The sequence below is a fragment of the Puntigrus tetrazona genome, chromosome 9 (assembly GCF_018831695.1).
Source record: "Puntigrus tetrazona isolate hp1 chromosome 9, ASM1883169v1, whole genome shotgun sequence".
Classification (NCBI taxonomy): domain Eukaryota; kingdom Metazoa; phylum Chordata; class Actinopteri; order Cypriniformes; family Cyprinidae; genus Puntigrus; species Puntigrus tetrazona.
In genome coordinates, this window is record NC_056707.1 from 14,962,957 (window position 1) to 14,977,428 (window position 14,472).

The 14,472-nt window shown below is 38.0% G+C and overlaps 1 protein-coding gene across 4 annotated transcripts in view; it reads left to right on the forward strand.

Annotated features, from left to right (window-relative positions):
- klf12b (Kruppel-like factor 12b) overlaps positions 1–14,472 on the forward strand; it is a 41,929-nt gene that overhangs the window by 5,602 nt on the left and 21,855 nt on the right. For 3 of the 4 annotated variants that reach the window (XM_043248242.1, XM_043248241.1, XM_043248243.1), the window contains exon 2: positions 12,455–12,537. In XM_043248242.1, coding sequence (XP_043104177.1) covers positions 12,472–12,537 — 66 coding nt within the window. In that variant the 5' untranslated portion in view covers positions 12,455–12,471. Of the gene's footprint in view, positions 1–751; positions 795–12,454; positions 12,538–14,472 lie in introns of those variants that run through there. The other variant, XM_043248240.1, reaches the window with a different exon arrangement.

Genomic DNA, 14,472 nt, shown 5'->3' on the forward strand with positions numbered 1-14,472 from the left:
TTCTGTTTCTTATTTATTATTTATATGTTTATATGCAAAAAATTACCAAGAGTGTTTATTTATTTAACACTTGATATTTTTCATTATGACATGTATTTTTATCCGTTTATGCTTACACTTCTGACACTGGCACCTAAATACAAAAAAGTGGAAAAGCAAACTGAAAAGCAGATGCATATCAAGCATGAACCTAAACCCAGCTGCTTATTCTATTAAGTGAGGCTATGGGTGCCGGAATGGGTCCGATTTCAGGTTAAAAATACCCTCACAAGGACTTCCTGTATTACTTAATGTTTAAGTGAGTTGAACTCTGAATTTTTGCTCTGAAGTTGTTGTTTTACTCAGTGTGGCAAGAGCGCCGGTTATAGATTTCCAGAAAAAAAACAGAACGTGTGAGATGAGCGTGTGTGTGTGTGTGTGTGTTGTGATAGTGTGTGTTCTTGTTTGGCACAAATTCCATTACTCAATCAGAGAACGCGTGTAGGAGGTTCTACAAGAGGATGTGAGCTATGTAAATATTCACGTTCTGAAATTGTGAATCTGAGTTTACGTGGGGCTCCGTCCTGTTCACATCGAGCTTACACCAATTCTGTAGGTGTTTAGTTGCAGAGTAGCAAGTAAGTTTGCGTTTGTGTGTTCATACCTGGTTTGGTGATCTGAATGTGTGTGTTTATGTGTGTAGGGGAAGGGGGCTGGAGCGCAAGGCATTGAAAAAGAGGCTGCAGAGAGGCGTCTTAAAGAACCTCTTCACCATTAAGGCTGGAGGATGCGGCCGGCCCCCCGAGACATGAGGAGTGGGTTATTGTACTGATCATAATACGCTCCACCACCTCCACCCACAGACCTCCAGCCCTCCTCCCTTCCACCTCCGCAAACACTCTTAACAGACTCACTACATTGTATAACCCACGCTGCTATACATAGTACGACTGCTCTTATTTCCATGTGATGTTCGACGACCAGTAGAATGACTATGAATGAAAAACCCATAAGCGATCTCCTTATGGCGATGATGGCAGTTGTGTAACTGCAAGTGGTATTTAAGTACGCTATTGAATTCTTATTATTTACAGAAAAACACTAGTCCTGATATGAAAGCAGGTGGTATTACAAGTGTTAATTTTCTGAAGAGAATGTAGACTGTAATGCTAAAGTGTTGCTATGCACCCTTGGTGCTCTAAATTGGTTATTAGGGCTATTCGCTTCTTAGGTGTTTTGGGTGGTTTCTTGGATTTAACAGCAGTGTTTTGGCATGTACAAATAATTGTCAAATTTAGTTGCTTATTTGATATTAGCTCAAAGTTACCATTTAATAGGTTGGGGTAGTAAGATTTTTTTATTAGGCAAATTAATGCACTCTTAAAAATAAATGTTCTTCACAGTAATACCACAGAAGAACCGTTTTTGGTTCTACAAAAGGATCTTTAAAGAACCATCACTTTCTTACTTTTTATTATCTGAAGAAGCTTCTTTTGTCACAAAGAACCTTTTGTGAAACCGAAAGGTTCTTTATGAAACCATTTAGAAAAAATCCTTCTATGGCACCATGAAACCATTATTTTTTGTGTTATGAGTGTACTTTTGTATAGAAAGAATAAATTCAGTTGGTCAAAATTGACAGTAAAGACATTTATAATATTACAAAAGTGTTTTTTTAATAAATAAATGCTGTTTTTCAAAGAATCCTAAAAAATGCCTGAAATTGTCCAAAAAAAAAAAAATACTGAAATTCTTTTTGAGGACCATGTGACAAAAAGACTGGACTAATGGCTGCTGATAACTACATATTTAATATTGCATAATTACATATTACATTTTAAAGTCTATTACAAAATAGAAAATAGTAGCTTATTTAGCTTAAAACAGTTTTAAACCAAACATTTTTAAACCAAAAAGTCACAGTAATACTTTGACTTTTTGATCATATAAATGCAGTCTTCTTTCAGACATCTTTCAAAAACATTTAGAAAGTCTTACCAACCTCAAACAACAGTAGTGTTTATAATGTATGTATGTACTTTTTATAAGTGTTTACTTGAGTGAGTCACACTTCACTGTTGTAAGCATAAAGGTGAATATTTGCCCTAAGCATCTGACAGTGCACAGCTCGAGTGTGAAACAGTATTGTTGTTTGCTCATCTGTGTGTGATGTTTTCTTTGGATGGAACTTCTACCTTTCCAGCAAACAGAGCTACCCTGCAGTCCACAGCTGGTGTGAACGCAGATGGCCCTTAAAAGTTAGCTTTGGACACCTTTAAATGGATTTGCTTGAATGCTGGGGACAGCTGTGAGCGTCTTCTTAGCAGGCGTAAGATTTGAGAGGTGGGGCATTATTCTTAACTGTCAATCACATCACAAGCAATTGTGGTTGGATGACAAACAGGACGTGCGTTACGAATTGGAAGAGCTGCGTTGTTTCTATGTTTGTTTGTAAATTTATACATTTAAATAACGTAGAGGGAATTAACTGGGTTTTCCATATAAGCCTGATGTACAACAGAGCTTTTAAGTGTAATTGGTAAAGAGTCACGCTTTGTGTTCTTTCAGACAGTGAAGGGATTTTTGTACAGCAGTGACATTACTGACTGTCAAGACTGTCATTGGTCACATGTCAGTGACAAGACTGATTAGAATGGGTTGGGTTCATTAAAAGTGGATTAATGACATGTGAATCAATGTGACATTACCACTACATGACTCGTTAGTCACAATGACCTGTCGCTAGAAAAACACAGAGGCTGGATTTTTCTCTTCTGTGGACAGTCCTCGTTTTTTTCCATCACCATGTAATTATTAAAAAATTCTCTATAAATGCTTTTAGACTGTCACTCAAACTGCTATGCAACCAGCTTCAGATCTTGCAAACAGGGAAAGGCCAATATATATATATATATATATATATATATATATATATATATATATATATATATATATATATATATATATATATATATATATATATATATGAATTAGCAGTTTAGGTTTGTAGCTTTAGATTGCATAATTATGAATTGTCTTTACATTGTCTTTACAAAAGCGAGGACTGATGTATACATGTGCTTTAGTATCAATTTTATCCTATTTTAGTATTTAGTAATTGCATTTTTATTTTTTCAGTTTTATTTTTAATTTTTGTTTTTAGATTTTTATTTTTGTTTCAGTTTTAATTTAATAATTTTAGTACTTCAAATGAAATTTATTTCAGTGAGTTCCCAGAGCAACATTTTTAAATTTGATTTATAAAACGGTTCCAGTTCTTTGTTATGACTGGCTGAGCTGTGTTTAAAGCCATTATATAATAATACTCTATAAACACATACCTTTGACCATTACATCAGTATTACATTAGTGCATACCGAGAAACTATGACTTCTTGGGGACTATTGCTTTATTAAATGTTTATATATATATTTTCTTTGGGGGGGCTTATTTAATAATAATAGCTCTTAATAACCTGTGTTAACAATACCACTACTAAACTAGAAATGTCCCCAGTTTTCATTTGGGAAATCTGGTCACACCAACTGCAGACTTCAGACGTGACACACTCTGAGAGGGAGAGAAAGAGACAGAGAGAGCTGTAAGGCATTGCTGGTCAGAGGCAGTTCATTAGCTTCCTTTTCTGAATTGGAGATGAGGTTGGATTTCCAGTTCCTGTGCAAACTGAAGGCTTGGAGGGAGAAAATATGAAGTAGGAGCAGCACATACACACGTGCACATTCCTTATTGATCCAGCACAGATCATCAACATTTAAGTCCACCTCTCTCCAGCTAAATCCCTCTGCGGTGACCACTCCACCCATTCCATACCTCTCGGAGCAATTGAGGTTTTTGTGTCAGGTCTATTTTAAAGCAAGGGCCACTGAGATCACTGCACTTTAACTAAAGGGGGAAGGGAAGAGGTGTGCTTGCAGTGGCTGCGGGGTCGGCCCTCTCTTGTGCAGCCAGCCGTTGCAGATTAGAAGTGTGTAGGTAACAGCAGATTTCTGTGTATTTAACTTTAGGGATGAAGAAATCATTGTGTTCCTCTGAGTTCTAATCTCTGAATTAAGTAGATAAAAACGTGTAATGGAAAAAACTAAAAGCAATTGGAATCAACAAAATAATTGGAAGTTTATTTAATGTTTTGTTGTATTTTATTGAAATGTAAATATTAAAGAAAGGATATTGAAATGAAAAAAATTACAGCATTCACAAAAAAATCACTTCAATATGAGTATTCTATATATATTGCCCAAACATTATAACACTTTAGTGAGATGGATATACAGAACTTTGCCAGAGGTCAGACAAATTTGGCAGAGGAACCAAAGCTCAGGAAACCAGACAGGTTTACAAGAAGTTGCAAAACCACGTGAATGAAAAGGAAAAAAAAAACCACAATGCCTTTGCTCTAGCTGTAAAGACGCCCCTTTTTCTGAGTTGAAAGCCTGTCACTCTACATCCTGAAACTTCAAACAAAATAGCTTAGCTCTGACTAAATGTGTTATGGATGTGTTTACTGATACTAAGCCCTTTAATGCTGTTTTCATAAACTTTGACTCACATTTTTAACTTGGAAAAATGCTGATCAAGAACAGCTGATCAGGATACAAATATTGTTCAGCTTTGTAGGTGATGGATGTTTTCTTAAAACATTAGTATTAGTGTTTTTCTTAGTATGGCTTCCACTGAACATTGTTTATTTTTGTGTCATTAAAAAAAAGCCTGTGTCAAGAATGGACTTTGTTCCCTCTTTCCCTTGATTCCTTTTTTCACAACTCATGACCTCTCGCCCCAATAACACTGACCAATCAATAAACAAACCTGGCTCATATGGGATTTGAGAATTTGACAATAGTTGTGTTTTATGCAAATATTTGGGCGTTTTAGTACCAGATTTCCTCCCTTTTCTTGATAATAAACCAACCGACTGACAGACATAATCACGATTTCTCTTGATCCTTCATAAATGTCCAGTATTTATGAGCGAATGGTGCGGACTAGGGCAGAATCTCATGGGCTGAGCTGTCTTATCCTCACTGGATCACTGACACAGGATCTCCCACGTGCAGAAATAGCCAGAGCCCAAGGGCAATAAGGCTGAACTACGGGTGCTTCCGTCAGCCTGTGTTTTGGAAAGTTGGCCTAGTGTTTACAAGAGCCTCAGCGTTCTATTAAAGGTCTCTCACTTCCTATCAGGTGTGTGAGGCCTAGCGATGGGGGCAATGGGGTAAAATTGATGTACAGTACAGAGTCTTTTGACAGCTGGCCCCAGCATTTGACTCTGCTGATGGGCTTCAGGGCTTTTTCTGGGTGAGCTGGATTATGCTCTGCGCATCTCGACTGCATTGGCCTGGCCGTAAAACGAGCATTCGAGAGTAGTACTTTCCCTTGTGACCTCATTTTTTGTTCAGAAGAGTTTATCTGGTCATGTCTTTCAGCACTTCTTCTGTTCATCTCTGAGTCAGAGTACATTTGTCACACTCAGAAAAATAAAGAGAGCTACAAGACAGCAAATCTGCTTGGTTGGGGGCCCGAGTGAATGACAGGCATTGTTGTGTGGCTGTTTTTAGCCAGAGGAAAATGGCAAAGTGGGCTCCCTGAGGTGAAGCGCTACCGTCTGGATGCGCAGGGAGGAGAACACACACTCGCATTACTTATCCACAAACTCAGCTGGTACTGAAGCAGCACATCTCTCTAGAGCTCGAATCAAAAAAGGTCCCAAAAGCGGCCAAAGTCTTAGGGCAGACTTGCCTGCCAAGGAAAATGCGCCTTATGAAATGGAAAGTCTGAAGTCATTCAGAGTATGCCAGAAAAGATTAACCAAGAAATACAGTCCACATCGAAGTATTAGAAACATTGGGGTTAGAATCCATAATATCCACCAGGAAGAAATGGGAATGTGGGTGTGATTGTATGTGTTTTGTTTTTTTCCTGAAATTCATTTGTTGTTCAGTTTGTATATAGGTAGTTAATGTTTTTTATTTTTTTTTAATTTGCAAAAAAAATGATGTTCCTCATTAAATGCAGTGCATACTATCAGTACATGACCTTTGACGTGTGAGATGAACTTGCTGATGCTGCACAGTTTTAAAAAATCATCATCAAAAGAGTCGGATGGCAGTTCCATAGTAATTATGTCATATAGTATATTCATTTCAGTTATTCTTAATTTATATATAATCTTTTCATAATACAAATTGTTCTAAAACTTAATTTTATCAGTTTATGCTGATTAATGGTTGACAGTAGATAGCAAAACCATGTGTGAAAAAAAAAAAAATCTTGATAATGAAATAAACTTGTCACATAATTATTCCTCCTTTCTCATTGGTTAAGGAGTTTCTATGTCCAGTATGTCAGTAAAAGGAAAGGTGGTACTTAGCCTGCATGCTCTCTGCTGGGGACGACAGAGTGCTGACTCATCATATTTGCTGGTTATGGGGCCTCTAAAGAGGGAAGTGAACTTGAACTGAGTTTTGGTTTGCAGACATTGTCTGGCAGTGGCCAGAGAAAGTCTTATTTTCATTGCATCATGTGGTCATTCTGTATGTAAATACAATTTTTGACTTTAGTGGTTACAGAGTTTTTAGTAGGAAGACCAGCAGGATGTAAAGATAAAGAAGAGCAAAAAAGTTTGACTTTGGAATGGAGCGGTCTGTTTGGTTCTCTTGTCTAAGCCTCTTCATTTTTACAAACAGTTGGTAACACTAGTAGTTTCTAAATTGGTAATTTCATCTTTAATATTTCAAAAACATTTGTTTTTTTGCAACTCAAACGACCAGGTAATCTATTTACAATAGCTCAGTGGGGAGCGGCTCTCAATAGCTCTTCTCCTCAGCGTGGAGTCTGATGTTACGTAAAATGCTGTTCTTTTGCTCTGGTTGAGCCTGAGAGGCTCTCTTGGCATGTTTGAGTTCAGTGTTCTTGTCTGGCTCTTGGCTGAGCTCCAGTGCTTAAATCCCTACCTCCCTCCCCAACCACCTCCTCCTCCTCCTCCTCTCATCCCCATCCGCATTTCCCCCTTCGGCCCGTGGCAGCAGGACCAGCCTCTGTGCCACAGATGCCCACAGTTGCTCAGGGCTCTCGACATGGGAACAAAGCATTGGCAGGACCAAGGGAACCCGTCTGTTAGTGTGCTACTCCTCCAGTGCAAAAATCTAAAATTTCAAATATGAAACGCCTCCAAGCAGTAGGATGATCATCCTGCTCATCTTTCTTTTCTGCTCATGTTCCAAATGAATTTTGTCTAGTTATTCTGAAGTTTCTTGAATATTTTATGCTTTTATGCTTTACGCTCTTAAAAAAAAAAGTTGCATCACGATGCCATAGAAAAACCTTTTGAAGCTTTCTTCACAAAAGGTTCTTTGTGGAGAAAAAAAAAAGTTGCATCACGATGCCATAGAAAAAACCTTTAACATTTGAAGAACCTTTCTGTTTCACAAAAGGTTCTTTGTGGAGAAAGAACATTCTTCAGATTATTAAAAAGGTAAGAAAGAGATGGTTCTTTAAAGAGCCTGATTGAGAAATGATTCTTTGAGAATCTTGAGATAAATACACATATTGTCATGCTGCACATGTGATGTTATGTGTAAAATTCACTTGAAACAAATAAAGTTCTTACATTTTCTTTTTACTTTAGTTAGATAAAATTGTATAAAAAATATAATTTTAATATCCTAACACAAAAACAGTGATTGACTTGTCGGTATTGGCCAGAATTTAAAATGTCAGACAAGTTTTATACACCTTGAGCCTCGACAGATTCATATTACTCTAGAAATGCCTCCAAGCCACTTAAATAGAGGTTCCTCCTGTGCATGGTAACGCCCCTCACATCAATGCCACACTAGGCTTGGCAAGGCAGAAAGTTAAACAATGAGGTATGCAACCGGCTTCAGGGGCAAGTTGAATGCTCTTTAAATCATTGTGTAGCAAGGTCAGCGTGGGGTCTAGGAAGGTCAGTCTTTTCCACCCAGGCCTGTCACCTCATATTGATCCGCTCGTCATTCGTCGGGGTCTGCTCTACGATTACGCCCCCCTTGTGCCGTGTCTCCATCGGCACCCACATCCATCGGGGAGTTCTGGAGCTATGGCTGGGCATTGGAGTGCCAGCCAATCCCCTCCCCTGGCTCCCCCGTCCTCAGCCGGAATCAAATCCCAGGCGGGCCCCCTCCCTGTTGCCCCGTTTCCAGTTGAATTGCCCTCATTCTTCTCAGGGAGCCTCTTGGGGGATGGCTCCAGCCGTGCATGGCAATGAGATGCCTGAGCACTCAGCTACTGCACCTCCCATGCTCATAACACTCACACCTGGGATCACCATTTCATTTCAGCTTCCTGGTGAAATGGAAAGGTGATCTTAATCTCTCTCTCTCTCTCTCTGCTCTCTTTCCATTTCTTCAGATGTTTAAAGTTATAGTTGCCCAAAAATTCTGTCATCATTTACTCACCCATGTGTCATTTCAGGCAAGTATGACTTTCTTCTGTGAAACAAAAAAGAAAAACGTCTCAATGAGACCACACAATGAAAGTCAATGGGCTCCATATTTGTTTTTATTTATTGTATGGATAAAAACAGATAAGACGATAAAACAGATAAAAAAAGATATAAAAGTATTTCTAAATCTGCATGACAAAAGAAGATATATACTGAAAAATGCATACAGTGATAGTAAATGCAATCCAATTTATGCATAAAAACAGATGAAACATTTTTTAAAATAAGAATGTCTTCTCAATCCTGGATGACTGACTTAAAATGTTTTTGACCATACTGCAAAAAAACAAAACCTGTCCAAACAATATCATTACATATAAGTCTTAATGTGAAAATGTCTTTGTTGCGGTCTTTAGTGTAATCCACTGACAGCATTCTCAATTAGATAAATCCCACAGATTTTATGAGGAATGTTTGCACTGTTTGAAGGAAAACATCTAAAATTAGTCATTGTTACTCTTGCTTCTCGTATCACCTTGGCACTGTTAACTACAGTTGGCGATACACCATTCTCCATCACAACCCTTTGATTAAGTGTTAATCAATTGGAGCTAAGATAGACAAATTGTGCCTAAATGTTAACCTTGTGGTGCTATACTCAATTATGCTAATAATCTGTTCATTTGATGGTTAATGAAACAACTGAGACCTTGCTCTTGGTATTGATTTCCCATTTGGAGCTCTCTTAAGGGACAAGGTTAGTTAGGCAAGAGGTTGGCTCATTTATCTGATCTAATGATCAATGTCTCGGAAAGATATGCTTACACAATGCACATGAGCGTGATGACAGCTCCTTGGACACAGAAAAATAGCCGGCTGTTGAACAGCGAGTGCCCTGGTCAACTGTGAAACCTCGCATGTCAATCCAGAAGGACAATAACCCTCTAAGCTCCAACTTGAGTTGCCATGGCAACATTATCTCAGCCCACCACTACCTGCAGCCATTGGACATCCTGATCACAATATCAATCCAATGCACACAGATTAGCTTGGAAGCACGCTTCGTCAATGACAAGAGCGTAGGGTTAAAATTCACACAGAAATTGTGTTTTTCCTTCAACGGCATGTAAATAAGACTATTCTTAGAAAAGGCAAAAAGCTATTGGCTAACATGCATGCTATATACACAGAGCTCTTGTATTTAATTAATGATGGAAACTATCAGGTTGTTTTTGTTTTTTTAAGAATGGTGACAAGACAATAAATTACAATCAGTAAAGCTAAATCATCTTCAGTGTCACATGATCCTTCTGAAAGCATTCCAATATGTTGATTTGATAATGTTTCTTTTCATTAATTTTCTTTTTCATTAATGTTAACATTTTTTCCGTGTTTCTTAGATAAATAGGTAATATTAATATTTTAGAATGTTATACATTTCTTTATTGTTACTGTTGATAAATTTATTGGTTCCTTGCTCAATAAAAGTTAATAAAGTATTTTTTTCAAAAAAAAAAAAAAAAAAAAAAAAAAACTGACCCAAAATATTTCATTAATTGTAATGTATGAATTTGTATACATTTTTCAAAATTTATAGTATGATTTTTCTAAATTAAGACCAAAACTACTGATTATGACAACATTTTTGCTACATTTTTGTCAAAGCACAATAACTGTGTAAAAGCGAATACTGCTTGTAAAAGCAAAAAATGTTGATTCATCCGGTGGACTATAGTGTTGTCTCATCTTTGTTTCAGCCCAAGTGCTGAGTCGAGATCTGGGCCTGATTTCCTGCCGTCTATGCCAGGAGTGAAGTGTAATAGAGATGTTTAAAGCGTATCTGCTTTGCTTGCATTCCATCATGTGCTGCTGCTAAAATAATAAGTGCACGGGTTACTTCGGGACACCTCCCTCTGAGCCACAATCACACTGTTGTGATTGGCTCCTTTGTGAGGTTCCCTTTTCTAACTCCGAAAGCCACACTGACCGTGTTTACAACACTTGTGTGCGGATCGTAGGAGCATCTGTCACATCTAAGAAAGCCATTTTGACAGCAGAGATTTATGCTCACTGTTTTTTATCCTCAAGACAAGTCACCTATCTGTCTATTTGTGTGCGAACTTGTCCCTCCCGACAGACGAAACCCAAACAAACATGAGGAAACATGAATATTGCATTTCCCAAGATGCTCATGCGTCTATTACTGTGCCTTTATGGTGTTAAACATGGTAAATTGAGTAGACGGGGGAGAGAAACTGTCTCAGTGGGAGTGCTGGAGCGTCTCATCTCCCCATCATGCAGTGCTCCAAGAGCCATATTAACTTGTAATCAGATTCCACCAGTTCATTAAAGCTGTCTCTTTGTGCATCCCTTGGATGTTGAGGGAGGTGGCCACTTTTTTCATGTGTGAGAGAGTCTGGTAAAGCAATGCCAACTGTAAAGCACAGAACCGTGACAAGGCTGGGGTCTTTGTTCCGAGACTCAGATGCCTGAGGGAAGTTTGCACAAAGTCGTGGATTCTGTTAGAAAGTCTTGTCATTCGTGTGAACGTACAAGAAGGGAAATGTCAGGAGACTCTGAGACCTTGATTGTGTGCGTGTATGTAGATGCTATGTGCGTGCTACGAGTGAGTGCATGTGTTTGCTAGCACAGCTCTGCCCTACAGACATGCAGCAGGTCACCTATTTAATGCTGAATGCTCTTTCCTATCTACAGGCCTCTTTTACACCTGGCATTAATGTGTTTTCAGTAAACTGATCACTAAATACACTTGAAAAACACATTTAACACATCTTGATAACCAATTATTTCTGCAGCAAGACATTATCATTTGAGTGCATTATATGTGCTTTTAACTGAGCTGTATGTAAGCAATAAGGTAGGAGAAGTCGTGCTGTATTGTGAATAAATCACGACCGAAGGGTGTTGTTAGTGACTGCAACCCCTTCAGCCATGATTTATTCACGATACAGTACTTCCTCTCATACCTTATTGCTTTTATAAAACCACACAATACATAATATTAAAACTAAATAAATATATATTGAAAATGAAGCAAGTTCGTTAATGCAGTCATTCCGATAAAAAATAGCATCAGTAAACGGCAAGGGAATGTTCCCAACATGTTCACAAAAAGGATAGCTGACATTGTGCTTTTATGAGTTTCATGTTTATTCCATTTTAATTGAGAATTTAAATCATTTGATTTATTCAAAACATTTTAGCTAAATTTAATTAAAGATGATGAACATGTTTTGTTACATGTTACATGTACTATTATAATACCAATATATTATGAATAAATACATTTAAGCAACCTTAAACTGAACCAAAAGGCCTTCGCAAACCTGATTAAAAATTCTTGTCCAAAATATTGCATGTTAAAAAATCAACCTCTCGTTCATACACTGCTTCTGAAACTATGCTCCGGCATAAATTTGTTTCGGGTTTCATTTTCAACAACCAAGCTATCCGATTAAAGACTTCTTTACGTGTTAGAAGCTAGGCTAAGCTATCAACCTGCTAACTGAATGCTAAAGGTAAATATTTAATTTGTTCATTTTTATTCACAAAATATATAATATGATCTGTAACTATAAATCATCAATATTATTGCTTTTTCGTTTATTTTTAACCAGGCACAGAAAAGAGTAGCCATAACATATTGTCTCACATATTCACATGAAAATATACTTGATTCTGTATTTATTCAGAATTCTCTCAGCACTGACCTGATGTAACTGCTTTTTTACTATGCTACATTCTGTGTCACTCACTCTTCACAGCCATTTAGGTGTAAACTACCAGCCAAAATACGTCCCAGATTGGTTTGTTTACCCTCAGCCATAAACCTGAACTGTTTACTAACTGCATACCGTGGTGACATCATTGCCTGTTGCATTGTAGCCTACGCTATTGTTCAGAGCTTGCTAGGTTTGACTCAATCACGGAAAAGGTGAGAGGAGTCACACGCAGCAGCTTTCTCATGCCTTTCTCTTTCTCTCTCTCTCTCTCTCTCTCTCTCTCGGCTCGCAGACGCCATCAATAACAGGATGTTAATGCTAGACGGAATGCCTGCAGTCCGAGTCAAAGCAGAACCTCTGGAATCTGAAAGAGGGGTAAGAGAACAGTTGTTTTTCATACAATTTTGTCCTAACCTCCCATCTCTGCTCCTGTACCACCCTCTACTTCTTTCACCCCTCACACACCCACCCCCTCACTGTGATACCCCTAATTACTCCCAGGCGCTTGTGTGTGTGCAAAGCAGCCCTGATGTGGAGAGCCACAGCTGGAGCAGGAATGCTCCCAGGGCTTACAGTCAGGGCCACTGCAGCCAGGGCAGCCATTTTGGCAGGGCTCGAGCACAGATGCGGAGACACTGCTGTAGGGAGTCGTTCTCTCTGTTTTGTCATTATTTCCTCATATGCTGCTTACTTAAGTGCACATGATCATCTAGGCTCACCTTCAGGCACTATTAGAGTAGAGGGTCCAGGGACATCAGGGGCCTGCAAGAGACTGCAAGAGACTACATAAAATATCTGAATCTTAAAAATCTTTTTAAAAATCTTTCTGAAAAAGGAAAAAGGTACAGAAATGATCAGAAACAAATGTACGAAAAGTACAAAAACTAGTTTGTAAAACAGCATATAATCAAAGGTTTCAAAGGTACTTTCAAAAAATACTAAAATGTACACTTTAGGGACAAAATTAGGGAGAAATATGGTACAAAGGTGTGCCTTTTGGAAAAGTACCACCCCGGTGACAGCTTTTGTATTTTTTTTTTCTGATGGTGTAAGATGTCTGCAAAACACTTCAAAACACTTTTTTATGATATTTTGTGTATTGTATATTTTAGGACTTTTAATTTCTTACTTTTTCCATCAAACAAAGTGTAAACTATGTGACAATGCAGACTGGATAAAAAAAAAATCAGAAATGTCATTGTTGTCATAGGGGGAATAAAATTACATTTAAAAAAGAATTATAAGAATTGACTTCAAGTTTTTAACAGTAGTACATTTATAAATAAATAAATAATAATAATAATAATAAAACACTATATATTTAGTTTTTATTTGTTAATATTAAAAGCTAAGACTATAAAATAATATATTACAATATTCATCTGTTTCAGTTAAAATATTTAGCTACATTTTTATTTTAGAAAAAGGGCCCCTCACAGGGGGATCCTCATATTCAATGGTCCTTGGTATCAAAAAGTTTGAAACCCCTGAATACAGCTAACCTTTTAACATTACCACTACACTTTTGACTCAGGAATGCATGGCTTTATAATGTTGATTCTGTGACACTTGAGTACATGAAAATATCGATTAAATCCACAATTGTGGATTGTGGACAATGGAGTAAATCAGTCATTCATTGTGATGCACTCTTTAGTAAACTGCTCCACATTGTTTGCTCAATTAATGAAAAGCAGAAAAGCAGATATGGATAAATGCACTGTTTTCTTGGAGAGAGAACTTGTGAATAGTTGCGTCTGAGAAGTAGAACACAACATACCCTTGTTGTGTTCTACTTCACAAGCCAGCATAGCAACACCTTGCTTCCTTCCTGCGAAAGGCTGGTAGACATATTTATCCATATGCGTCGAAATCCTGCCAAGCGCCAGGAAGTGTGCAACCTACACAATGACTCTTTGAAGTGCATTTCATCGCTCAAACGTGGTCGTTTTCTGGTGGCCACTTGCCAAGACCTTGCTGAGAATGGTTTGCCCCAGTTAATGCCCTCACCAGCTAGACAGATACCTCACGCAGGATCCCCGAATAAAGTGAAAGTCATCAGCAAAGAGCCAAGGTGGAAAGTACGGAGGAGAGAGCGGTTGAGTTTTTAAAGCATTTCTACCAAAACTGACGTTCAAACAAGAACAGGAATCTGCATGCAAAACAGCCTTTGATTTAGGTTTTATTCCATATGAAAGGAGGTCATGTGTGCTACGGAACGCCATAGTTCGCAGTTTCAGTTTGCTGCTGTTTACAGTTTCATCTGGTTTTCTTTTCACATTTCATCTCGAAACAGCGTACGGCTTAATG